This window comes from Podarcis muralis, chromosome 1 (genome assembly GCF_964188315.1).
Source record: "Podarcis muralis chromosome 1, rPodMur119.hap1.1, whole genome shotgun sequence".
NCBI classification, from domain to species: domain Eukaryota; kingdom Metazoa; phylum Chordata; class Lepidosauria; order Squamata; family Lacertidae; genus Podarcis; species Podarcis muralis.
The window spans coordinates 113,540,984-113,567,484 of record NC_135655.1 but is presented as its reverse complement, the minus strand read 5'-3'; the positions used below and the strand labels follow the sequence as shown (position 1 = coordinate 113,567,484).

Sequence of the window (26,501 nt, the reverse complement as noted above, 5' to 3'; positions counted from 1 at the left end):
TGTGAGGTAATGTTCAGGTTGACATCACCTGACTAGCACTCATAGAGACTGCCATTTATAACGGTACAATCGGGAGCTTGTGTTATGGTTCCACTTCATTCATGGCTCCAGCCTTACCTGCCCCACACCTGATGTCCAATAGGAAATTTTTTAAAAGCCGAAATACTGCCTGTTTGTCGTTTTGTGGGCTGAATTCAACCCCTCTGTTCCCTCTTCCTTACCAAACAACTGGTTGATGGGATTTTTGCTTCTTATAAAGGACTCCACAGGTGCCGAGTTGCAAGGGAGTATAATTCGGTCCTTGTTAAAGGCACTCCTGAATTTATTTTGTCTAACAGGTGTGTATTTTTCTTTTGATTTTGCAGAAAAGTTATCGATGCCAATCAAAGAGAAGCTTGGGTTTCTAACGACACGTATTGGGAACTCCGAAAGGATCCTGGCTTTAGTAAAGTAGAAACCCTCAAACTCTGGTAAACTGAGAATGTAGATCTAGTAACATATCACTCCTTAAAAAAAAGAAAAAAGAAAAACCTTAAAAAAAACCTATGCACAACATGTTTCTTATAGCTGAGGTTGGTTTGTGGGCCTGCAAGAAACCTTTCATTTGCTTTTATATTCATCTTTATAAATGGACTTCCAAAAGTGCATTAGCCCAGACCCTGGACATTTCTGCAGCTGGCATTAAATTAAATGGAGGGGGAACCAATACGCCCTTTTAAATATTGGGATAAGGGAAATGCAGCACAAGAGAAGCATGCACTGAGTTAGCCAAAGATGCTTTCGAAGAGTATCTGGTGCTTAAAATAGACAACAGAAAAGATACAAAAACAAAACAAGATTTGTTTTAATGGAACATGTCTAGAATGTCCACCCATGCTATTATTAAACCTTGAGTCGCAATACTTGTTCATTTCTAGCTTCGGGTTAGTTTCTTGATGTGTGATGTGCTTGGACTGGCCACGTCGAAAAAAGGCATAATGCTTTTCTGGAAGCTCTCCTCATTCATTCGCCATTGTTCATGCCTTAAAAAAAACACACCAATGTGAAGTTGTACATTTAAGTCATTTTAAAATATGTATTCTTAGACGTTTGTCAGGGGCAGATTTTTAAAGCGCTAGGATTTTGTTCATATTATAAATAATGAAGAAAGTGTATTATTATTATTTAAGAGAGAAACCCTAAATGGATTGTAAAGGAAAGTGATCAACTAGGACATGTTTTAACTTTGGGGGTGGGGTGGGGACTATTGTGTGGTCAAGTTGAAAGGAGACTGGCTGGTTTTGTAACAACCTTGGCAAATGAAGCCGAGGTCGTATTCTCAATGCCTAATGCTGTGATAAATATACCATCTCTTCCCATGGCTTCACACTTTTGTCTCATTTTCTCATAAGTCTTTATACAATTGGAATTCCCTGAAGCTTCGCATGAGTGTTAAGCACAAAAAATGATAAGTGTCTTGTCTCCTTTCCCGGAGGTGGATTATCCTGGTAACATACATGGTCATGTTCTCTTTGGTACACAAGATGCTTTTGTTGCACATCTGTTTTATGGGGAAAGCAACATAGCATATGCAACTAAGTTCTCGGCAGCATCTTGCCACTGCTAATACTGCTTTTGTGCATAATTCTATTTTGCCATTTTACAAAAAGGCAATTCTATTTTTCGATGAAGAAGCAAGACCTTAAATGGTTGCTGTGCAGCACATTTCAATGATGTATATGGAAGGAGCCTGCATGACCTCTGTCTCAAAGTAAAGTGAAGTTGGCATGCTTTGCTGTAGCCAGTATTAATAGATAAAAATCATATTTTTTTAAATGTCATCTTGTCTTTCATTCATGCCCAGTTTGCTAACAGACTCCCTACTTGCATCTCATAGGCATCCATGACAGAAAAGATCTCCTTGTATTAGATTTCTACGTATATACAGTACATAGCACATAATTCTAAATATGCTTAATTTTCCTTTGCATGGTGCTTCTTAAGAACGACTTCTTGGTGGGGTTCCATAGAGATACAGAGGTGTCTCTTACCATTATTTCCCAAAAGCAAATTGACTGTTCATTTAACTGTGCTACAAATTACTTATATATATATTTCCAAAGCCCACAATTCCTTCTTTACAAGCACATCTGCCAAAGAAGCAAAGAGTTATAAATATGATTTCTCCCCACAGTGTTACTTCCTCTTGGTATGCACAGTATTGATGGATATTTAAATATTTGACCACAACTTCTTTCTGAGCTGTACTTGTAGCTCAGGGTCTCTTTCGTTTGACTGAGGCTTAGAATAAATTCCAGACTATTCAATGGCAATGATCACATCATGACTTTTTAAGTCTGTTCTTGCAAAAGTTCTGTTTGACATTTCAAAATATCAGTTTTCATTTTCTAAGCAGGTCAAGTTTTGTAGCCTGCAGCTTCTGGTTTTGGGGTTTATCATATGAAGGCTGGAAAGAGTGTTGGTAAAATATTTCAGGGACGCAGCGTGGGACCATTGGAACTACTAATCATAGCTCCCAGTTAAAGTCTTCCTGAGAATATTTGCTGAACTCACTTCTTCCCTTCTGTCATTCGAATCTAATCAAACCCTTTAAACAAAACAGCTAATTTATTACCCGTATGAAAGTTAACTGAAGCAAGGGGGTAGAGACAGATGTAACATTTTTAGAGTAGTGCGGTTGTTTTGTCCAAATGTACCTTTAATTTCTAGGGGCTGATCTCTGAAGTGGCCAAAAATAAGTTATGGACAGTTTGATTGGCTGAAGCCCATGATGTCACAAGGAGACATCAATCCCTTTCCCTTTTCCCTGGAGCAATTTTGTTGTTTTTTCACTTTGGAAAAAAATACCAAACATATTTCCTTAAATAGAAAGAAAGAACAATGTCCATTATGTGATTTTATTTATAAAGAAAGCAGACTGTCCTCCAGGAGCAAAGGGGCAGGGATAAGCAAAATTGATGGTTGGACCAACTTTGCTGCGATGTCCAGCTATCATTCAAGGGTGAAAGAATATTGGATATGATCCACAACTGAGTAATTAACTAACTCCCTTGTCTTGTCCCTTGACATGTCTTGTCAACACAGATTCTCCCCTCCCCTTCAAGTTATTTCCTTCCTTAGAGATTCCATTTCAGTCAAATTTGAATTTTTAAAACGGTAATAATGTATACAAAGGCCATTTCCCTGTGTGGGCTGATGCAACAGACTTGAGCTGGCCCAGTAAACATTTTTAGAAACCGCCCCTGCCCTGCCACGCTTCCCTCCTGCCACATCACCGATTGCTTCCACAATTCCCCTAGGTTTTAAAGGTATGTTTGTTACGTGGAACAAAGAAGCTGCTCTTCCAAAACCTACAGACAACCTAATCTAACCACCTTGGGTTCCCCGAGTTAGTTTCTTCATAGCCTGGGATCTGTTCAAAACCGTTCAGTGCATCACTCGCCTTGAGTTTCTTGTCTTTTTATGCACTAAACTAAGTCTAAACAAAGCGTATAATATTTATGCAAGGCTAGCCCTGCTAGAGATTCATGGATTCCAATCGTGCAAAGCAGTCACACATCACTTGCTGCAGAATTTATCTGAATCATTTTACACAGGGTCTCTGTGGTGTGGCTGCTGCAGCAAAAAAAAAAAAAAATCAACGCTTTCTCCTTCTACATAACATTAGTTACGTACTGAAGAGTTTTGTCATATTGTTTACCTAGAACACTTGGGTAATGCTTGCAGCAGTGGCCTGTCTGTGGTAGACAGATAGATGCTGGTATGAAAATGCCCATGTGATCTAGGCAATATATGGAATTGTGTGCTTTTATATATTACCATGACAACATGGTAGCCACTTGTGGAGCCGTGGTTCTGTAGCATCCATACTGCAGAGATAACATGCAGATTCAGCCTCAGAGTCATGAATATCATGCATTTCTTTTCTTTTTCGAAACATGGATTTTACACTGAGTTGCTTTTTCAAAAATACTATACAAAAACAATCTTTAAATATATATATATAGAGAGTGATGCAGAATATATACATTAGTAGCAAATATGCAAAACAAACAAATTAAAACACAATCATGGAACTCACTTAAGAAGGGATATTCACCCTATCCTGCAGAAATGCAAATTATCGTGTGTTTCTGCAAGTGACAGAACTCATATGATGTAGACTTTTCTTTATTAAATTTTCCAGATTTGAAAATTGAGGTCTTCTGTACTCTGAGCCTCTTCCCACTCCTGCAAGCTTCAGGAAAATCTCAAGAAGACATTGTATGATTTGCTTCCTTGTTAAACTGGAAGTCGCTGCACCAAACTATACCACAGTCATGTTCCCTGCCTGAGCTCTGTATATGCTCTTGTTTTCAAGTAGACCGCCCCTTCCTCTCTTCTATTAGTGATGGATATAATCACATTTCAGTAGTAGAGGTTTTCAGCACACCTGCAAATTTGGAGAAAGTAGAGAAGGCTTTCTAGAGTCTTGAAAAGGTCTAGAAAGGCCTCCCAAGGGGGCTTGCTAAACCCAGGCCTTGCACTATGCAAGGGTTCAGAAACTGCCCCCCTAACCCAAATGCTTGGCATGCCATCGCTACCATTTCTGGACAAAGTCCTGGTGCACTGATGCACATTGAGGCAAAAGCTACTCCTGTAGTAGTTATCTGTAAGTGTTTTTCGATAGGGAGGGGGGGAAACACCTCAAGATGGAGGAGCTCTTAGATTTAGGTTTATTAAATTTATATATCGCTTCCCACTACGAAGCCTTGAAGCAGCGGCGAAGCCCTACAGCTGAGACGGAGGAGGCAGGTGGATGATAGCCCCACGCTGCCATTTCGGGCAGCACGGAGCCTGCAGCCGTCTGAGCCACCGTGTCACTCCCAGGAGAGACGCGTGGCTTGGGCATGCTGCAGGCCAGGCCCCACGCTAAGAGCCACCCTCCAGGTGTGGGGCCCAGTGCGTCCTGCCCTCCCATCCGCCCTAGCTACGTCTTTGCTGTGAAGCAATTTGTAACCAGAGCAAAAGTGATAAAAAATATAGGTAGTAAATAAACATTTGGTGGGTTTTCCCCAAGTCCAGGGCTCAGAAATAGTGGTTGCGGACATGGGAAGGTACCTTTGGATTATGTCCCGTGCTGCAAATGTAAATGAACAAAGACCGCACTCAAGAGTACTAATCCATACTTTTGTGATTTGGTAGATTTTCTCTCAGCCCTCATTGTGGTTAGGAAAATGGTGCCAAATCTGAGACTGGGAAAATTCATTTACCTCTGTGGTTTTTGAGAATTTGAGTGCAATCAATAACTATTAAAACAGGTGTTTCCTCATTTACTTTGGTGGATGCAGAACTGTAAAGCTGATCTGCATATCTTGTTCTCCAGCTAACTTGCCACTGAATTACTTCCCTGTAAAATAACTTTCGTTGTCAAGTTCTTTCGTTTCGCTTAGCCTACCCACCAGGAAATGATTGTGCGGAAAGGTATAAGTAACATGTCTTAAGGACAATACTTGAGTTGGGTTTCGTTTTGAATTCATGCTTATTCTGAGAGGGGAGAAAATCAATGTTACCAAACTACGTGCTACATTTTGTGCAGTGTTTTGTTTTAATTCTAACAGAAAATGTGTAGCAAATGAACCATAATGAAAGTTGAATTGTCTTTTTAAAAAAAAACATGAGCACAATCCAGTAAATATTCATTTGAAAGTTTGACTAACAGTGGCCTGATTTGCACATCACTTAAAACCATAGTTTTAATTAAGCTATGGTTTAAGGTGACTGCATCCCTGCTTCAGTAATCACCCCCCTTTTTCCTTCAGCACACGGGGGAGGACATTGTATTGTGTGAAGTTGGTTTCCCCCAACAAACCAGAAGTAAGTCAAGAGCAAACTTTGGCTTACCACTCGCTGATTGTTTGGGGAAATCAAGCCACAAGAGCTGGTGTCTACTTGTTTCCTGTCCACACTGCTGGAAGAACGAACTAAGCACGCACTCGTTTTAAACCATCCTTACTTGAAACTGTGGTCCAGGCTATTGAAAGTTGTAAAATAAGACGAGAGTCATGCCTAGCTGAAGTTAACAAGGAAGAATATAGGCAGCTGACTTGTAAGGAGTCAGACCATTGGTCCATCTGACTTATCACCTACTCTGATTGGCAGAAGTTCAGTGGCAGACCTTGGGGTCTCAAATTTCAGCAGCGCCCCATGTGACACCGAAATTCGGCGCCAGCCCCGCCTCTCGCACTCCCTTCTAAATAATAGTCATGGCGCCCCCAAGGCTCTGCATTGTGACCGAATTGGTTGCACTCCCCTAAATCTACCTCCAAGAAGCTCTCCATGGCTCAAGAGAAGGGTTATTTCCAGCCTTAACCTGGAGATGATGGGGATTGACCTTTAGTGTTGATGTGCTGTGCTGTTGAGCTATGCAGTTAATGTGCTGTGCTGTTGAGCTATGGTTCGCCCCCGCCCCAACACTACGGAAGTGTTAAGCTCCACAAAGTTAGTTATGATTTACTAGATTGTGTTCTATGGCTGTAATGGAAAGGAGTGGTATTCTTGGTAGGAGAGAATGCATGTGAACCTGAAACGTCACTTTCTTCTGCTTTGTTTCCAATATCCAAGAAACAAGCCACTGTTCCATTTCTCAAGATGTCCTCTTCTCTCTCTCCCCGTCCCTCTCTGCCAGTGGGAACTGTCGTGGCAGCAAACCAAATGTGTTGCTCCAGCTACACATCGTTCTTTCCTACCTGTCTATCACATATTTAAGATCATGTGTATGTTGTGCTACCGAAAAAGCACGAGAACTGTGCCTCTTCAAATGAATGTTGTACAGAGGAATGTTCCATTTGTAAGAAAACAGGCCTCAATAAATTCACAGCAATTACCTTTTAAAGTCACTTTGATTTCTTTTTCAGTTTTCCGATTCACTTTATTGCACTTTTATTGCATTTGTCTCCCAGCCTTTCTCCCAAGGCGCTTGGGGTCACCTAGGTAGTTTTGCCACCACCTCCATTTTCTCCTCACAACCACCCACCCTGTAGGTTAGGAAGCGAGACAGTGATTGGCAGAGTGAGCCAGTGAACTTTCCATAGATGTCTGGTTGGCTGCTGTGAGAACAGGATGGTGGCTGATCCAGTAGGCTCTTGTGTTCTTATGAGCATCGTGGCTGAATGTGGATTTGAACTCCAGTCTCCCCAGTCTGAGCCCAATGTTACCACCCAAGCTCTCTACAGGATCAGATGGAATTTGACCTGAGAACCTTCTGGTCTGAATTCAGATGGTATCACTATTGGTGAGGTACTGAATACACCAGTAAGAATAATTAACGCTGCAATACAGTACTGAGCTTATTCAATAGGAAGTAAGCCCCATCGAACACAGCTTCATTTATGCATAAACAACTGCAGGATTGCTCTGCAAAAGTCTGCATGGTCCTCATATTTTGTCTTATAGATATGAAAACCCATGCAGAATTAAAGAGTTACGGTTCTTGGGAAAGCCAAATTGTGTAGGCATATGGAATATTTGTCAAATATTCATACAGAATATCCGACTAGGTTCATACAGAAATCCGACTATTAAGACGGGTTTCCACAGAGATAATGCTTTATTTACAGATTCTGTATATTTTGCATGTCTGCCATCTCTTTAAGAACCTAAGAATGGTACCTCTTTATCAGCTTTTAACTGACTTCCCCCAAGTTCCAACTGAGCATTTCAAGTAGGCTATCACCGATGAAAGATCATGCCATTTTGTAATATCAAACTTAGTCCCATAGTGTCATCAAATTCATTTTGAACAAAAGGAGATACCATTGCTTCTTCATTGGCCTATGAAATGCAACTATACATGACAGGTAAAGAACATTTTCTATGGCCTCATACACTAGTGAATAATTGTGCTTTCTTGGAACCAAATTAAAAGGTGTATCAGAGTGGAAGTCAAGAGAAGAGCATTTTGTGTTTTGTCGTTACTCAAACATCACAGATAGCAAACGTCAAAAGCTGCCGTCTTGCTTCTTACTGCTGTGGCCAGCAGTCAGCATTATACTCCAGTACAGAAAATGATGGGTACAACAGATGTCTATATGCAAGGTGATGGTACATGTCAATAAAAAGTCAGTGCCTTGGAAGCTGGAGGAAAGTTTTCAAATGGAAATAAACATGCGGTCCTGCATCTGATGCCAAGTTGCTTAGTATTGATACGCAGTCGGTCATATATAGAGTTACACCCACACACACTGCTGCTATGTTTGGTGCATCTGGTATAGTGAACATATCCAGAAAAAAAGCCAGACCTTTCAAACATACCACATAGTGGGCAACATGACACAACTTCAGGGTTGGCTTCACAGAGGTGTATAGTTCTCACAGCTTTAGCTACGTAGAAGTCCCAGTCGTGATGTCCTCTGTCACGGTTGGAGGAATTAACAGTCCCTTGGTTCTTATGTGAAAAAAGAAAATCTACAACTTCCTCAAGTGGTGCTCATACTGAATTGTGTGGGAGAAGATTTCTAGTTGGCCATGATTTGGAGTATTGCATTCATGAGATTATCAGCACACTGCAAAGAATGTAACGGTATGGCTTAGTAACTACCACTTAAAAGAGGAAAATTTTGTGTGCCACTCACTAAAGCTGGGCTTTTGATGTGGGGGGTGAGGAGGGGCACATCTACTTTTGGTTTTTCTACAGAAAGCTCCATTTCACTACAAAATAATAAAACGTAGTTGCTTAATTGGGCTACGAATACTGAAAAGCTTAAGTTAAATCACACATTTTTATTCACACTCACCATTGTCTGTACAAACAGCAGGGAGCACGGCAGGTTATGCTTCCCTGGTACATTTACCCATGTTACATACAAGCAGTGGAAAAACAAATGTATATGCTGTGTATGTGACAATTTTTGATACCAATACCTTAAAAACATGAGGTAAAAGTGGTTGCCAGGTCCTTGGATGTGAAGAGAACTACCTGCATATTTAATGTTGCTACAGTCATTATAGATAATAAGCATTAGAGTATAACTAGCTGCTTTATATCCAGTATTGCTCAGGATTTCTAAGAAGAAAACCAAAAAACCCCAATGGTTAAAATCCGCATTTTTGAAAGGTTCTGTACGTTATCTTGATTCCAAACGGCATCCGGTTGTATCAAGAGATGAAAACCTGCTCCTTGATCTCAGGAACCATCATGCAAAATTTGGTTACAATGGTAAGAGGTGTCCAAATGCATAGCAAACAACTTTCCAGACTGAACAGCAGAAGTTAGCAGAATCACATGATAGGCTTCAATTTTTACCACAACTTTTGATAGGACAGTTTAAATTGCAGTTCTATACACTCTTCCCCTGCAAGGCCCATTCATAGCTGTTGAGACTTGTGTCTGATTTGCACATACATAGGGTTGTTGTTCTTAATATTCAAATAAGTATGGTTTTGTAACTTTCAGCACATTTTTGTTTACTGTTTATACTGCAGGTACCTAAATACTCTTGGCAGAAATTAGCTGTTTGCAACTCAACAAAGCTTTTGAACTGCAGTTTATGAAATCAATAGGATTTCTTTGGGATGTGATATATCTGACTTGTGGTGTTTTTTTAATTTGAGGGGGGGGGAATATTTTCAAAAGCAGATGAAACTAATCTTGGCAAAAATTGTGATGGTATTTTCTCTCATGGACCTCCCCCCCACCTCCGGATGATCTGTGATCTGTAATCCCTCTTTCACCCCTAGGCCTAGAGGTGAAAATTTATTATTTTATAGAGCAACTATCACAGATTTCAATTTAGGCATTATCTTAGTTGTCTCTGCAAGACTGAAGAATGGCAAGAAACTTTGAATGAGGGTTTCTTGTCTCAACTAAGGCCAAATATTCAATTTACCAGTATACATGTATGGGTAAGTATTAAAATGCATATATGTGACTGAAGGTCAAGTTTTATCTTGTTGATTTCCACCAGCTAAATGATGCCAGGAAAAGACCCCAGGAGCATGAAAGTGAACTACAGTGGTACCTCAAGTTACAAACGCCTCAAGTTACAAAAGCTTCAGGTTACAAACTCCACTAACCTGGAAGAGTTACCTCGAGTTGAGAACTTTGCCCCAGGATGAGAACAGAAATCGTGTGCTGGCGGTAGCAAGAGGCCCCATTAGCGAAAGCACACCTCTAGTTAAGAACAGTTTCAGGTTAAGAACGGACCTCGGAATGAATTAAGTTCGTAACTAGAGGTACCACTCTAGTATGCACTTAATACTTTGAGGCAATATTTGAGCAGAAATGGCCAAAAATGAGATCTTCAAATAAGATTATGTTGTCTGTCAGAATATGTTGCTATTCCTTACAAAGAAGTACCGTATTTTTCTGTGTATAAGACTAGTTTTTTTAAACCAAAAAAATCAGGTCTAAAATTGGGACTCGTCTTATATATGTGTAGTGCTGAGGGGTGTTTTCTTAATTTGGAGTCCCCAAAAATAAGTCTTATACATGTGGGCATCTTATACACAGAATACTGTAATTCTGTAAGTATAGGAAATTTATCAAAAGTCTAACCTTTTTCAAACCCGTGCTACTTTAATCCCACAGCACCTTATTGCATATTGAATGAACATTGGCTCACATAGATAACTGACAGGGTTGCCATATTCCCCAAAGTGAAAATCCAGACAAGTTTTTTCTCTCTCTCAAAGTTGTTGAGCTTTTTGTGAACATCTCCCCCCAAAATCTAAGCTTTTAACTTCCCTTGCCATATGTCTGCGTTTTCTGGACATTTTACCCATTTTCCAAAAATCCGCCAAGGCGCCATTTTCCTGCCCAATGGTATGGCCGCCCTAGTAACTGAGCCAATGCTGGCTCTTCCCTAGTAGAGCAGTACGGGCTCTAACACAAATTATGATGGGCTGAATACAGATTATGTCACATCAGAGCTGGGCACTCTGTGCTAATATCCAATAATGCATGGTGCAGGCATGTGGCAGCTAGCATTTTCGACATGTAACTGCACTCACAATGATCAACATGAATAGCCAGTGTAATGTGGGACACAGGAACTCTTGGAAGACAATAGTGGCTGCTTACATGAGTAGAACTCATTTTCTGTTTATAATAAGTCAATGCAATCTTTCAGTTGCCATGTCTTGGGCAACAGCTGTACCAGCTTTTCCTTTTGAGAGCAAAGATCTCATGTGCTGGACCTGTCCAGGCTTAGAAGCCCTGGGTGTTCCTGCACATGCATTTGCATCACCATGGGAACTATTCTTAGCAGGAAGATTCAGAGACTGCACAGCTGCTACAGTCCCTATAAAACACCCAGGGCCTCCTTTTCTCCAGTTGTTTCAATGAGATCTGAATGCCTCTTGGGAGGTTCAATCAGCCTGCAGAGGGAAGGAACTGTTCCACTTGAATCAAGCAGGTCACCTTGAATTCAATAGCAGCTTCAGCTCAGTGAGACACCTGCACTCCAGAACCAACCTTAGGAAAACTGTCTAGTAGAGCAGGCTGAACGTGACCATCACAATTACACTGTCTTTCCCATGAGAACAATGTGCATATAGGCTTTTGTATTCAAATCTACTAGTGCATGGTTAACTTTATGTGCAAAATGTGTATTAACTGCTAGCAGGCCATTGTGATCACCTCTAGAAAAGATGTTCTGTCTTAATTTGCTATGACCAATTTACATAGCCAGCCTCTGCCTCTGCCTTTCCTCTAAATATACAGAATACATGCCTTAAGATTAACATAAAAACTTATTACTTGAATTATTCTTTAAAAGAATTTATTAAAGAATGACCGATTCTTATAGTTACCTTACGAAAAAGGGCAGTGGTGTTAATAGAGTCATTATTTCTGTAAAAATTCAATCTTCAAACCATAGGTTTAAAAAGGCCACAGTTCACACAATGAGAGAAAAATCCACACACAAGAAAATGGATAATATCCCATGGCCATAACATAAAGCTTTTCAAAGCACTGGAACATTTCAGATACTTTGGTTTTAAGATCCCATATACACAGGTATTCACAAAGGAGCCTGTAAGCTTCAGTATATATGTAGTGCAGGCTGAAAGCTACTTTGTGATACTAAAACTTAGTACAGTAAAGACAACAGTGCTACAATTCTGTGCCAAACTCCACCCCTAATTCGACAACCAGGAAAAAAATGGAAGTTATTGTATTCGGAACAAATCATGAAGATGAACTGTTTCTGTCACACATACTTCATTGTTGTTGTTTAGTCATGTCCAACTCTTTGTGACCCAATGGACCAGAGCACACCTGGCATTTTAAAACTTCTCCTCCCCCGGTTGGATTTTGTGTCATGAAATGAAGTATAAATGAGTCATGCAGTGTTAAACAGATATCAACATATAGGGATGGTTTGGAGGGAAAGGAGCATGTTGAGATTGCAAGCCCTGTTCCTGACCACAGGAAGCCATTTTCCAACGATCAAGATAGATCTCATTCTAAACGTGATTGCCAACAAAAAATGGTAGCCACGCTTCTAGTTCCTCCCCTCTCCCCGTTACACCCACTAGAACTTACCTCATGTCATGACATCATAGATTCCCCTTTTCTCACTGCAATGTCATGTCATAAGTTTTTCTGAACCAGAATATAGAGCAAATGGGAGGAATTGGACATGTGGCTGCAATTTGAGGGGCAGCTGCTCATTTAGAGCAACGTTTGCTTTGGGCTTTGGCTCCAAGGATTCTCATTCATCAGATTCTGGAAAGGTGAATTCTGTATCTCATTCCACGCCTGCGGCTGTGGTGGTATCTGGACTTCCAGATAAATAACATACTTGCGGTGATTGATTGTTTCATTATAATGCATAATTGTATACACGTGTGTGGATTTTGTGATGTGACTTAAAAAAACAACACAGCTCCAATGATCTGGAAACTGTTCGGCTTGGATGGATACGTCCTTAAATATTTCCCTTTTGCTTGAATCTTATTTCTGTCCAGCCATGATCTTTAAATATTGTAGTGCATTGTGAGCAGCATCATTGTGGGCATTGCCCCAGGAGATTCCAGTCCCGTGACAAACTGTGATTGGATTAGTTGAAAGTTCTGCAAGACACTGGTATTGTCCATTCACACTCAGCTCCTCTGAAAGTACAAGCACAGGTGCTGGTTAATGGAATATCACGCCACTAATTTTTGAAAACACCAACTACATTAATTCTCTTTCCCCGACATTGTGAATGAAAGTACCGTACTTTTCTGTGTATAACACGCCCCCTATTTTGAGGGACTCCAATTTCAGAAAATGGCCCAAAGTTGTTGAGCTTTTTGGGGGGAGGACTGGAGTTGTTGAGCGTTTTTTGAGGGGGAATGCAGTAAATCACTAACCCGGCGGTTGCAATCGCTCACACCCCTCGCTAGCAATCGCTCGCGTCTGCTACAAACCTCTAACCGATCACCAACAGCAAAAGTAAATAGCAATAACAATTGCCACAGTGGCAGCCAATCCTCTGCAGCCCTTGACGCAGCAACCAATCAAACACCCATTTCCAATAGCCAATACAAAAAAACCCCTTGCCACAGCCACCAATCACACTACAAATCGCCAATGACAATCTGCAGCTCGCGGCTGCAACCAATCATCTGTCACACATACTCACTACCCGTGTATAAGATGCCCCCACTTTTTAAACCTAATTTTTGAGTAAACAAAGCTAGTCTTATACACGGAAAAGTACGGTAATCAGGATGGTGTCACATAAAAGGATATATGACTGGAATATGTAGGAAACCATCTCTCCCAACCTGCTCTGGCACAACACAAATACTCTATTACCTATACAGTTATACCTTGGACGTCGAACAGAATTTGTTGCGGAAGTCCATTCGACTTCCAAAACATTCAGAAACAAAAGCACAGCTGGATTTATGAACTACACTTTGATGCAGAATTTATTTCCAGAAACAGTTCCATCACTTGACAGCCCTAAATTCTTGTTCAGGTTCTTCGATTGTGACCTGTGTGAATTATTTTGTGAAAGCACTAACAATAAACAGCAAGTTTAGCACACATATCCCTGAAAACAGCACCGCCATTTACATACTGCACCCTTTTAGCAAATTTAATATTCCAAATGTTAGTGGTAAGACTGTGTGCATCTTTTAATTATTAGACAAAATGTGATGAAAGTGTGTTCTCTGGCTGCTGTTAGTACTAAGGTTCTGCAGATAATTGTGTTCATGTTAATGCTGGAAGAAAATGGACATTTCATAATCCCGCCCCTTTTTGGTACACACTTCATTGGAAACTTGGTTCTGCCTGGCCTGTGTTGGGAAAAAAGATACTAAGAAAAGAGGATGCATCTCGCCCATAGTCACCCACATGGTTCTTACCTATATTCAAGTATTTTGTATTAAAACCTTGCTCTTCTGCAAGTTCTCCAAGAAGATGAACATAATCTGTATTAGGAATACTGAGCGGACTTATTTTCAGCAAAGTAATTTTTTCTCCAGAAGAATTCCTTAAGGTGCTCCATGTACACCCCAAATTAACATTTTGTTCTTTTCCCTGGAACAAATTAAGGCCATTTAGTCTTTGCTGTGTTTTAAAACCACCATCCAACAGCTTTAAATGCAGTCATTCCACGCCCCTTGTATATGGATTAAACAAATACCAAGCTCTCATATCACACTTTGTTCTACCCAAATATTTCCACACTTGTTAAAAACTTGCTTTTAATATGCCTTATCCAAGATTCTCTTGGTCTGTACTACAGGGTCCTATGTTTTCCATAAGCATTTTTACTTTTAACACAACTCTGAACTGTAAATGTCAACAATTTCACCTACAGGAGCTACATTTTACTGCTTGTTCTACTGCAGCATTAACAAAAGCCTGAAGAGCAGAAATGAAGCAGCTGAGGCTGTTTCCATTCCTGTATAAACTCGCTGTTAAATACAAGCCGCCTGAAGGAAGGCACATCCATCAGTGTGAAGCAGATAGCTGCATTTGATAGTGAGCTGATAGCTGGGATTTCTTAGAAGACATATATACGCTTAACTCCCAAGAGTTAAATGATATAGAAATTGGTATTCTTCCAGCTTCTGGAGGAGAGAGAGGCAATGGAAGATGTACGTTGTTTGTGCATTTGAAAATATATTAGATTTTAGAAACAGCTGTGTAGCTCAATGACCGCCTGTTTGCTCTGAACAAGGTTCCATGCAGTTCAACTGAACTCACTTCCTAAGCTGCATCCTTAGGTTATTAAGACAAGAAAGAAAGAAAGAAAGAAAGAAAGAGAGAGAGAAAGAGAGAGAGAAAGAGTGGGGGAGAGGACAGAGATCTTGTAGCTTAGATGAAGAACATGGAAGATAACAGTTGAACCATCAGGGCGGGGGGGGGGTGGAGTCTAGCTTGCCTGTGTATATTTACTATAGCGCCTTAGTATGAGCTGGACAATTAATGAAAACGAATGATTGCATTGTTAGGTTTGAATAGCTAAGCAGTTGCTATAAACGTAAATGAATTACTTACTAAAGAAATAGTGATATTGTCTCCAGAAAAATTACGGAATTTATCGAGTAGTTTCTCGGCGGCGTTTCGCTTTGCTAATTTTTTAGAAGTCCCAATCCCTTTGTAAGAAAACAAAAGCAAGAAGGATTAAAATAAGCAGAGAAACCCAGATTAAGAGACATTCATGCTAGAAAACTGAAACTAGACTGCGAGTCACAGACTACACATCCATCAACTCAGCTATGCTTTTGAAACTCCCCTGTATGTTTTGTTCTAATAGTTCCACCTGTTAAGTTTACATCTGTTAATTATTAACTTGGGATCTCCCCTCCAGCCATGGCCAGGTGTGAGTTTCTGCATCACAACAGAAGAATTGTTATGTACTGAGTTGAATAGGATCCAAAATGCAGCAGTCTGATTGGTCCACAGGAGCCATCCAATCCAGTTTTAGGTGGAAGTGAATCCGCAACCTGATTGGCCTACAGGAGAATCCCAGAATTAGCCAATCAGGTGGGGGCCCATTGTGTAAATAATGTATATAAAGCAGACATTCTAGGGGAACTTCCATTCCTCCTCACCACTATGAGGTTGAATAAAGAGCATGAAATCCACTCTTGACTCTGAGTAAATTTCAAGAACCCTGAGAGGGCACAGAGATGAGAGGGTAGAAAGAGAAGGGGATACTGAGAGCAGACCTGAATGCAGGGCCAAATCTGAGCCAGGCTTACTAGCGCTCAAGTTTGTCCACAAAATGTTTTGATGGAGGAGGGACAGAAAGAGGATTTTTTTGCCCCAAGTGGCTTCTATTAATTAAAAATGTTCCCCAAATGGGTGCAGTGCCAACCTGCATACAGATGCCCACAGGCGGTTCCTTCCCCCTTCCAGACCTCGTTTAGCCTGACTAAGCCGCAACAGGGGGCAGAATGGAGAATACAGAAGGCATGCAGAGTCTTCTGCCACCTGTGCTCGTACAGGTACATGTATTGGGGTAGGTGAGAAAACAATAACTTGTTTAGCCTTATGGGAATTTCTATCATTAGGCTGTTGGTGCTCCAGTAGGAATCCAAAACCAGGGCACATTGGGAGCAGGTGCACTGATGTTTGTTGGGGGGGGGGCAGAGTGGCAGAAAGAAAAAAGCACCCCCTCCATCCACCCTGCCAGCACACTTTGGATGTGGTGGTCCCTCCACCTTAGACACCCCCACAAGTAGGAATGCTCTGCTAAGGCACTTATTTTGACTTTCAAGTTATAAAGTCCTCAAGGCAGCTTGCAAGAGAGACTTATATAAGATACAATTTTTTTAAATGATCAAAAATAGAAAATGAATCCTGTGCTTAAATTCAGGTTTTGCAACATTTTGTGCCGAGGAGAAAAAAAATAAGCACGTACCTCTTTCTACAAATGTTTCTATTCTGCAAGTCATTGTAAATTCTCTCTTATGGAGTGGCCCTGTCTCCTGTGCCAGTGAGTACTCAGGAAGTCTCCAACCCTTCTGAATAGCTAGCTCCTAGGGAAGAAGGGAAACAACAGGTAACAGGACATTTCTTTTTTATCTAGCCTTAAAACAGCCACATGTCTATTTAGAACAGGTTTATTTATCGTGATTGTTGTTGTTTAGTCGTGTCCAACTCTTCGTGACCCCATGGACCAGAGCACACCAGGCACTTCTGTCCTCCACTACTTCCCGCAGTTTGGTCAAACTCATGCTGGTAACCTCGAAAACACTATCCAACCATCTCGTCCTCTGTCGCCCCCTTCTCCTTGTGCCCTCCATCTTTCCCAGCATCAGTGTCTTCTCCAGGGAGTCTTCTCTTCTCATGAGGTGGCCAAAGTACTGGAGCCTCAGCTTCACGATCTGTCCTTCCAGTGAGCACTCAGGGCTGATTTCCTTAAGAATGGATGCGTTTGATCTTCTTGCAGTCCATGGGACTCTCAAGAGTCTTCTCCAGCACCATAATTCAAAAGCATCAATTCTTCGGCGATCAGCCTTCTTTATGGTCCAGCTCTCACTTCCATACATCACTACTGGGAAAACCATGGCTTTAACTATACGGACCTTTGTTGGCAAGGTGACGTCTCTACTTCTCAAGATACTGTCAAGGTATTGTGATTACTTCAGTGTTAACTTGGAAAGCAAAATTCTGATGTATTTTGCTTTACACTGCATGTATCCTTCTACATCTCAAACCAGGACAGAGCTGAGGGAACTTCCAAGATCAGCGCATTTCACTGTGCTAGAGCAGCAGCCCAATGAAAGCATTCTATTTCAGTGATGTGAGAGTAAGTCTTGCTTTCATTGGTCACTACTCTGCCCAAAGAAAAGCTTTCCATCTTATATATATCATCACAGTGATGAGCTGTGAGCTTTGCACACAGTGTGGATGAGAAAACCTGACAAACCAACCAATCCTTTCGTTTCTCTTCACCACCCACTCTGTAATCACTATGCTTTGCTTTTTGTTGCTTACTCTACATTCTTTCCTGAGGGTATAGGAACTGTCTTCTCCTTCCTCGGCTCAGCTACCTGCTCCTGACTGCCTGCTTTCTGTCATCAGAAAATAAGAAGGAAACAAACATGATGTTACATACATAAGGATCTAAAGATAATTTGTAACTTAGTGTAGAATGACTTTGACCTCTAAAAAACTAAAAGGTATATAAAGGACCGCCTCTTTCCATATGAAACTACCCAGACCCCGATATCATCTTCTGAGGCCCTTCTTCGTGTGCCCCCTCCATGAGAGGTGTGGAGGATGGCAACATGAGAACGGGGCCTTTTCTGCAGTGGCTCCCCGTCTGTGGAATGCTCTACCCAGAGAAGTTCACCTGGTGCCTTCATTATACACCTTTAGGCGCCAGGCAAAAACGTTTCTTTTTAATCAGGCCTTTGGTTGATCTTATGGACATCCAACACCCTTTTAGAATGTGGCTTTTTTTTTGGGGGGGGGGGTTATTGGGTTACAGCTTTTGGTTTGATTTTATATGCTGTGAACTGCCCTGAGACCTCCGGGTATAGGGTGGTATATAAGTTGAAATAAATAATAATAATAATAATAATAATAATAATAATAATAATAATAATAATGTAATTAAAATAAATAAATAAAGACAAAGAACTTCCAAATACGGTACATTTTAAATGTCGTTGCAACTCACCTGCAATGATCCAATAGGATTGGACTGATTTGGTGCTTGATCGAGACGTTCAGGGATTAAGTGGTCTGGCATAGAAATGCTAAAAGAAACATAGTTAACTTGAAAACTGGGAGTTTCAGGCATCATTTCGCTAACAAATCAGGAATCAGTCCTAAGTACATTCTACATTTTAATATGAGACTGCCTCATTAAGACTACCTCTACAAGATGTTTAAAGTAAAGAAAGCTGACATGCTTTTCTATGTCTGAGTTGTGTCTATTTTTGCACACGTGGAGGATTTTGTTCCCCACAGGCAGTTTCCTGTGCTTCCTCCCCAGGCTGCTTTTTAAATTCAAGGGTCTGGATCCAGGAAAAAGCAGGCAGAATTCCACTGGCAAGAAGGAACTTTTCGTGGCTCCTCCCCAGACATAAGTCTCATGTACTCTCAAAAACTGCCATTGAGGTATGAGGGACCCTCCAGAACAGCATGGGGCAGGGCATGGAGGGGCCCTGCTGTGGGGTGGGGAAATCAGAAGAATTTGGCAGGGACGCCTCGTGCAATCAGAAGTGCCTTTGTACTCATGCAAGGCACTTTGAAGCCAAGCCTAGCAGTTTCAAAAGCAGCATGGAAGCGATTGACATCTGCTGTAACCACAGTTACCTGAACATGTCATTTTGCCAAAATTTGTCATGGAATAAGGCAGGAAACTACAAAACCGATCTTCTTCAAGAAAACACTATGATTCTATGAATAAGGCCAGAAGGAAGGGATAGCTCAGTTGGTAGAGCACAAGACTCTTAAATCTCAGGGCTGTGGGTTCGAACCCCACATTGCACAAAAGATTCCTGAATTGTAGGGGGTTGGACTAGATGATTGTGATCCCTTCCAACTCTATGATTCTATGATCTATGAAGACCTTTGTTAAAGATTTAACAGTATTGTTGATACAGTGGTGCCCCGCAAGACGAATGCCTCGCAAGACGAAAAACCCGCTAGACGAAAGGGTTTTCTGTTTTTCGATGTGCTTCGCAAGACGATTTTCCCTATGGGCTTGCTTCGCAAGACGAAAACGTCTTGCGAGTGTTGCGATTTTTTTCGCTTCCCCCCCTTTTTCTAAGCCGCTAATAGCCTTTTAGCCGCTAAGCCTTTAATAGCCGCTAAGCCACTAATAGCCTTTTAGCTGCTAAACCGCTAGGCCTTTAATAGCCGCTAAGCCGCTAATAGCGCTAATCCGCTAATAGGGTTGCTTCGCAAGATGAAAAAACCGCTAGACAAAGAGACTCGCGGAACGGATTATTTTCGTCTTGCGAGGCACCACTGTACTGCTCTAACCTGAATGTGACTTTGACTTTGCTGTTGTTTAGTCGTGTCCAACTCTTTGGGACTCCATGGACCAGAGCACCCCAGGCTTTGACTTATCTTTATATTAATAATTACAGTGGACCCTCTAGTTACGTACTGCTCTGGACACATAACTTTCAGGTTACGAACGCGGCCCGGAAGTGTATACTTTCGGGTCTTGCCGCGTGCACATGCGCTCTGCGCAAAAATGCACAATCGCACCACGTACATGCGCAGAATTGGCACCTCTGCCTACGGACTTTTTGGGTTGCGGACGGACCCTCAGAACAAGTTTAATTCGTATCTGGAGGGTCCACTGTACTGATCCTTTTTATTAAAATATTCATAGATTGTCTTTTGGCAATAAGGTTGTTCTACGTTTTGTTATATTTTCCCATAGCTTATGTTAACTGAATTTTGAAGCTGTTAGCAGCCTGGTGCTTCCCTAGGGAAGGAAAAGCATGATACATGCTATAAATTAAACGAAAATTTAAAAAGTAAGATTGAAAGGTCAAATGAAAAAGTAGCAAAAAATTTATTCTATTTATTTATTAACTTTTTCTCCCACCTTTCTTCTCAAAGGAGCTCAGGACAACAATTGACTATCTTTTTGTACTGATAACATTTACAAGTTTGTACACATGAGACTAACAAAGATTGAAAACAGGTCTGAGTTATGAAACAGCAGCTTGTTAAATAAAGAGAGAAACCTTTCATACTCTTACAGAGTCATAACTAACAGTTACATGAAAGGTGACAGAAATTGCTATTTTATCACTTCCACAAAAATACAAGAAAAGAGGTTTTCAAGAAATGAACAACAATGTAATAGCATTGTTAAAATACTACTTTACCATGTGGATATTAAGCAGTGAAGTAACCATCCATCTTAGATGCGGTCACATAATTTGGCCCCATTTCCCACTGCTTTTTTATAAACCTATCTCCAAATCAAGTATGTTAAGCATCATAGCCTTAATTTTTAAAATATTTGTAAAGCTCTCTTCCAAAATTTTCCAGCAGGTCCCATTCGGCAATAATACTATGTCACAATGATCAAAACCAACTCACCAAATATTTGAATTGCCTTTCAAAATGTTCAGGGCAGCTTCTGCAGCTTTGTGTTTTGCAATTTTCTTGCTCGGACCCTCTCCTGAATTAATAAAAACAAAAATATGTGAGTGTTCTGAACAGTAAGCTATGAAAATCTAGCAGTCTGAATGTTTCGTTCTGAAATATCCATTTTCTGTTTCATGATAACATGAAGAGTGTATAGACCTGTTTGGACACTTTTCCCACAAAGGCAAGATGGCCTGTTTTATTGTATCTTGCCAGTGCAAGCAAGCACAATGGGGGAAAATGTGGCTCGTTTCTAAATGATGATGGTGATGGTGATGATGATAATAATTTATTATTTATACCCCACCCATCTGGATGGGTTTCCCCAGCCACTCTGGGCAGCTCCCAAGAGAATATTAAAAACATGATAAAAGATCAAACATTAAAAACTTCCCTAAACAGGGCTGCTTTCAGATGTCTTCTAAGTCAGATAGTTGTTTATTTCCTTGACATCTGATGGGAGGGCGTTCCACAAGGTGGGCGCCACTACCGAGAAGGCCCTATATAACATTTTGCCATTCCCATTTTAAAGACATCACTAACATCAGAAGTAGCTCTGAATATTTTTTGAAAAATTGCATCTTTCAAAGATAGCGGTTGGGCAGCCGATTCCTATTCATCTGCTTATGCTGGTAAGTTCTCAAAAGGTAAGGGTATATATATATATAAAACACACCTGAAGGGGAGATGCAGAGTTTTAAGAAGGCAGAGGGCCTGCAGCAGGCAGTTTCCTCCCAGCAGCAGAGACTTATCATTGCTACTGTCAAAACTGCTGTACTAACTATGGAAGCCGCGCAGAGGCAGAGAAAATATTTTTATGTTTGCCTTGGAGAAAAGATGATTAAGAGGTGATACAATAGCTATATTCAAATATCCTAAAGGGCTGTCACAAAAATGATGGGCCAAATTTATATTCTGATGCTCCAGTGGCCAGGATCTTAATTACCGTATTTTTCGCCCTATAGGGCGCACCAGCCCATAGGGCGCACCTAGTTTTCAGGGGGGGGGGGATCAAGGGAAAAAATATGATTCCCCCCCCCAGCTCCAAGACCTTCTCCCTCCCTTTGCGGGTGGTGGCAGAATTCCCCCACCTCCCACAAAAGCCCGCAGGAGCCGCGCACGACTCCTGCGGGCTTTTCGACCAGGAGGGAGAAGGGACTGAAACGGCAGGGTCAGTCCCTTGTCCCTCCTCGGGGAAAAGCCAAAAGCGGCGCGCTCTTTAAAGGGTGCGCGGCTCCTGCGGGCTTTTCTACGAGGGGGGGAAATTCCCCCCCCTCGTAGAAAAGCTAGCAGAAGCCACGCACCCTTTAAAGAGCGCGTGGCTTCTGCGGGAGGTGGGGGAAATTCCCCCATCTCCCGCAAAAGCCCACAGGAGGGAGAAGGGACTGACTTGGCGAGTCAGTCCCTTCTCCCTCCTTGGGGAAAAGCCCCCAAGAGTGGTGCGCTCTTTAAAGGCTGTGCGGCTCCTGCGGGCTTTTCGACCCAGCTTGTGGGGCTGGCGGTGGGGGGAAGCGCTGCTTTCCCTCACCATCAGCCTCAAAGAGCAGACTCTCCTGGCTTCAGCGAAAGCAACGCGAAGCCTCCGGAGTGCAGGCTTCGGAGACTTCGCGTTGCTATCGCTGGAGCCAAGGAGCCTGCATTCACCCCATAGGACGCACACACATTTCCCCTTCATTTTTGGAGGGGAAAAAGTGCGTCCTATAGGGCGAAAAATACGGTACTGCATTCAAATGACTAGAAAAGGTTTTTAGACCAGTGGTTCCCAAACATGCTTGCTAGAGTGAGGTGGGACACTCATTAAGTAAGCTTGTGGGGCCTAATCCAAACACTATCCTCATTCTACTGGCCACAATAAATGCAAACTTCAGTTTGCATGTCATGCGTAAGCCCTCAGTGCTAGGAACAGTGCCAAAGATCAGAGAAATTACATCGCATTAGTTACTCTTAAAAAAAGGCGGCAACCGTTTTGCTCAGGGGTTCGATTCCTGGCCCCCACATGCGTCAGCGGTGCTTGCATAAGCCCACCCTGCCCCTGTTCTGCACTCTTGGTGGTCGCATGTCAATTGGATGTGCGCAAAATGGTTACTGCCTGTATGGTGTCTGTGTTTGGGTGGACATGATGGGGGTCGAAGAATACGATCAAGGGATAATGTGCTGTGCAATTAGATGCAGGGGAGGGAAGAGTGAGTTCTAGGGTTAGAAATGAGGGGAAATTAATTGGGCTTCTAAGGTTAAGGAGGAGACCCAAGAGTCGGTAGCAGTTAGGATGAAGGTAGGAAAGATGGGTTCTAGGGCTAGGTTGGAGGAGAACAAAAGGATGAAGGAAAAGACATTTGGGCTCTCTCTTTACCCCTACTGGTACCCAACACACTAGCTTAGAAACAGAGGGAGTATAAAACTAAATAGAAGAAGCATTTATTTTAAACATTACACACACATTGCATGCAATTAAGAACTCAGACATGAATCCAGAGCTGGCCCAATACTTTTTGGCTACCCCCCCCCACCTGCTAGGGAAGAAGGGGTGAGTGAAGATCTACAACAGGAACAAAGTGGGGAATAAAGATCTACATCAGGATCTGCTGCCCCTGCTGCCCGAGGCAGTTGTCACACCTTGCCTCATGGATGGCCCGGCCCTGCATGAATCCTATCAAAATGTACAAACCTGTTGCAGTTATGTCACCCATTGTGACTTTATAGGTGAAGACTGGCATATGCACTTGCCCCTCAGCTTTTTCAAAGTCATATACAGGATTGAGATTAGCCTTTGTGCCATATTCATGTAACATCTGAATTGGTGTTTTCCCCGGTTTGGATGTAATGATTTCCTCCAAGCTGTTTACAAAGTAGAATAAAAATTTTATGAATATTTGAGAAGGAAGGAAATCACATGCAGTGTGTTAAAATATTGCTTTCGAAAATATGCTGTATCTTTCATTTATGAAACTCAGAGGTACAAGCTGGAGATAATGAAGCCTGCTTCTGTGTTGCATTCATGATAATGAGTAACCTGTGGACAGTTATAAGGAAATGCTACCAGACATGTGATACTCCATGCTTTGGATATTGCACTAGAGCGGGGAGAAGACGAAGTGTAAGCGACTAGCACTTCTTCCACGGTGCTTTTTCCACAAAACAGGCTATGCACAGAACCAGTTGTCAGATTATATTATTGGTCTCTCCACATGCCTTGGAGAATGCTATTTTCTTAATTTCAGTTTCTTTTCCTTTAGCAGATCTAAAGAAACATAAAACTTACACTTTCATTTTCCTCACTCTCAAATTTGGTGTGCTGAAATGTTGAAGATTTGTGAGAGAAGATCGCCCATCTCTATGCAATCATTTTGTATAAAACAACAACAACATGGCTCTAATCTAAATGCCACTCCCCACTCTCCTGTTTTAGCTTTCCACATAAAAATAAAGAAATGGGACATCTGATCGGAGACCAGCAATGCCTTATCTACTCCAGTTCTGAGCTACTCCTTCCCCTCCACTGTGCACTGTCACCTATAAATATTGCAAGCCTTTGTAGCCTACATACAAGAGCAAATTTAAAAATGTGTACAAATTCAACAGATGACGGGCAGATTCTGCTCTAGGATTGAGGAGTGGGTTGTTTTTTTTAAGATACTATTTTATTTGGGGCAGGACAAGGAAAAAACAAGAGGAAAGGAATCAGGGACAGAAAACCAGTAGCATTCAGAAAGCATGACATGTAATAAAGACATATACATGCATTCCCTCTTTCTAACCTGGGAAATCATCCTAAGTGTCACTGAACATTGGATTTACTTCCAGGTAACTTGAGTTTAGCATCTGTTTCTCTCTCTCTCTCTTACACACACACACACACACACGGCTTTACTTCCAGGTAACTGAGTGTAGCATCTGTTTCTGTTTCTCTCGCACACGGGTTTGCTTCCAGGTAACTGGGTGCAGCCTCACACACGCTCGCGCCATTCACACTGCCTGCTACGGTGCGCGCGCGGGTGCTCCTGACCCCTCCCCCACCCCCACGTTCCAACCCGAATCCACGCGCACGCGGGCGCCGTTTCCCGCCGGCGACGGTTGCTCCCGCACGCCTCCTTACCCAGCGCCGTGCGCGCGGGCGGGCGCCGGTAACCCAGAATGCTCCGCGCCCGCCCCACCCGCCATATAGAAAGCCCCTTACCCACCCCACCCCTCGCTCGTCACCTGACGGTTTTCAGTTTCTCCACCACCACCGGGGAGTTCCGCTGCTCCGTGCCCGCCAGCCCCCCTTCTTGGCTTAGGATAGCCGGGCAAGGGGCAGGCTGAGGCAGAGCCATGCTGTTCGCCGCCGCCGCCGCCTCCATCTCTTCCTGGCCGGGAAGCATCCCTTTAGCACGGCCCCTTCTCGCGGGTCACGTGTGGTTCCGGGGGCCAGTTCGAGGGGAGGAGCCGCCCGGGAGGCTGCAAGCGGCGCAGAGGCGAGAGAGCGGCTCGCCTCTGTGGGTCTGCGTGAGAGAGAAAGAGGGGCGCTGAGGGGGCGGACGGGACCCCCAAGGAGGCCTGGAAATGGCCCCGCCGATGCGCGGGCGCTTTAGTTGTCACAGTGAACATGTTCTAGCTCAGGGGGTCCGTGGGAAAAAAACCAACCCTTTGCTTCCTGTTAACATACCCTCCAACATTTCTCCTATGGAAATAGGGACGTCCTATTGTTATGGGGGGGGGGAACTGCTCCCTTTTCCCTATGGGGTATCCAAGAGCCCATATAGAGTCCTTAAGTGGGCCCCCTGTCGGCAGGAGAAAATAACACAGGCCAACCAGAGTATAAGGTAAAGGTAAAGGTACCCCTGCCCGTACGGGCCAGTCTTGCCAGACTCTAGGGTTGTGCGCTCATCTCACTCTATAGGCCGGGAGCCAGCGCTGTCCGGAGACACTTCCGGGTCACGTGGCCAGCGTGACATCGCTGCTCTGGCAAGCCAGCGCAGCACACGGAACACCGTTTACCTTCCCGCTAGTAAGCGGTCCCTATTTATCTACTTGCACCCGAAGGTGCTTTCGAACTGCTAGGTTGGCAGGCACTGGGACCGAGCAACGGGAGCGCACCCCACCGCAGGGATTCGAACCGCCGACCTTTCGATCAGCAAGTCCTAGGCGCTGAGGCTTTAACCCACAGCGCCACCTGCGTCCCTAACCAGAGTATATTGAGAAGCAATACAGTGGTACCTCGGGTTACATACGCTTCAGGTTACAGACTCCGCTAACCCAGAAATAGTACCTCGGCTTAAGAACTTTGCTTCAGGATGAGAACAGAAATCGTGCGGTGGTAACTAGAGGTACCACTGTATATTGAGAAGCAATATGATTCTTCAACATCAGCTTCGTTGGACTGTTCATGTTGTGTGGCTGCCTGATTATTGTCTTCCAAAGCAACTATTCCGGACTTAAAAATGGAAAGCTGGTCAACAAAAAA

At 42.6% G+C, this 26,501-nt stretch overlaps 2 protein-coding genes across 13 annotated transcripts in view; one reads left to right on the top strand and one right to left on the bottom strand.

The window, feature by feature from the left end:
- Nucleotides 1–6,865, top strand: part of OSBPL6 (oxysterol binding protein like 6) — a 111,575-nt gene extending 104,710 nt beyond the window's left edge. For 10 of the 11 annotated variants that reach the window (XM_077916626.1, XM_077916612.1, XM_028748612.2 and 7 more), the window contains one exon: nt 366–6,865. In XM_077916626.1, coding sequence (XP_077772752.1) covers nt 366–474 — 109 coding nt within the window. In that variant the 3' untranslated portion in view covers nt 475–6,865. The remainder of the gene's footprint in view (nt 1–365) is intronic. The other variant, XM_028748586.2, reaches the window with a different exon arrangement.
- Nucleotides 6,866–8,740: 1,875 nt separating this feature from the next.
- Nucleotides 8,741–25,840, bottom strand: PRKRA (protein activator of interferon induced protein kinase EIF2AK2). Of its 2 annotated transcripts, none has more exons than XM_028748512.2 (8): nt 25,259–25,840; nt 23,727–23,896; nt 21,014–21,095; nt 18,621–18,699; nt 16,854–16,971; nt 15,485–15,582; nt 14,344–14,518; nt 8,741–13,095 (listed from the first exon to the last, which is right to left on the bottom strand). In XM_028748512.2, the coding sequence occupies exons 1-8, from the start codon at nt 25,417–25,419 to the stop codon at nt 12,938–12,940; spliced, it is 1,041 nt and encodes a 346-aa protein (XP_028604345.2). In that variant the 5' UTR covers nt 25,420–25,840; the 3' UTR covers nt 8,741–12,937. The 2 variants fall into 2 exon arrangements, with proteins under 2 accessions (XP_028604345.2, XP_028604353.2); XM_028748520.2 differs by lacking the exon at nt 25,259–25,840 and adding an exon at nt 24,817–24,838.
- Nucleotides 25,841–26,501: the final 661 nt, after the last annotated feature.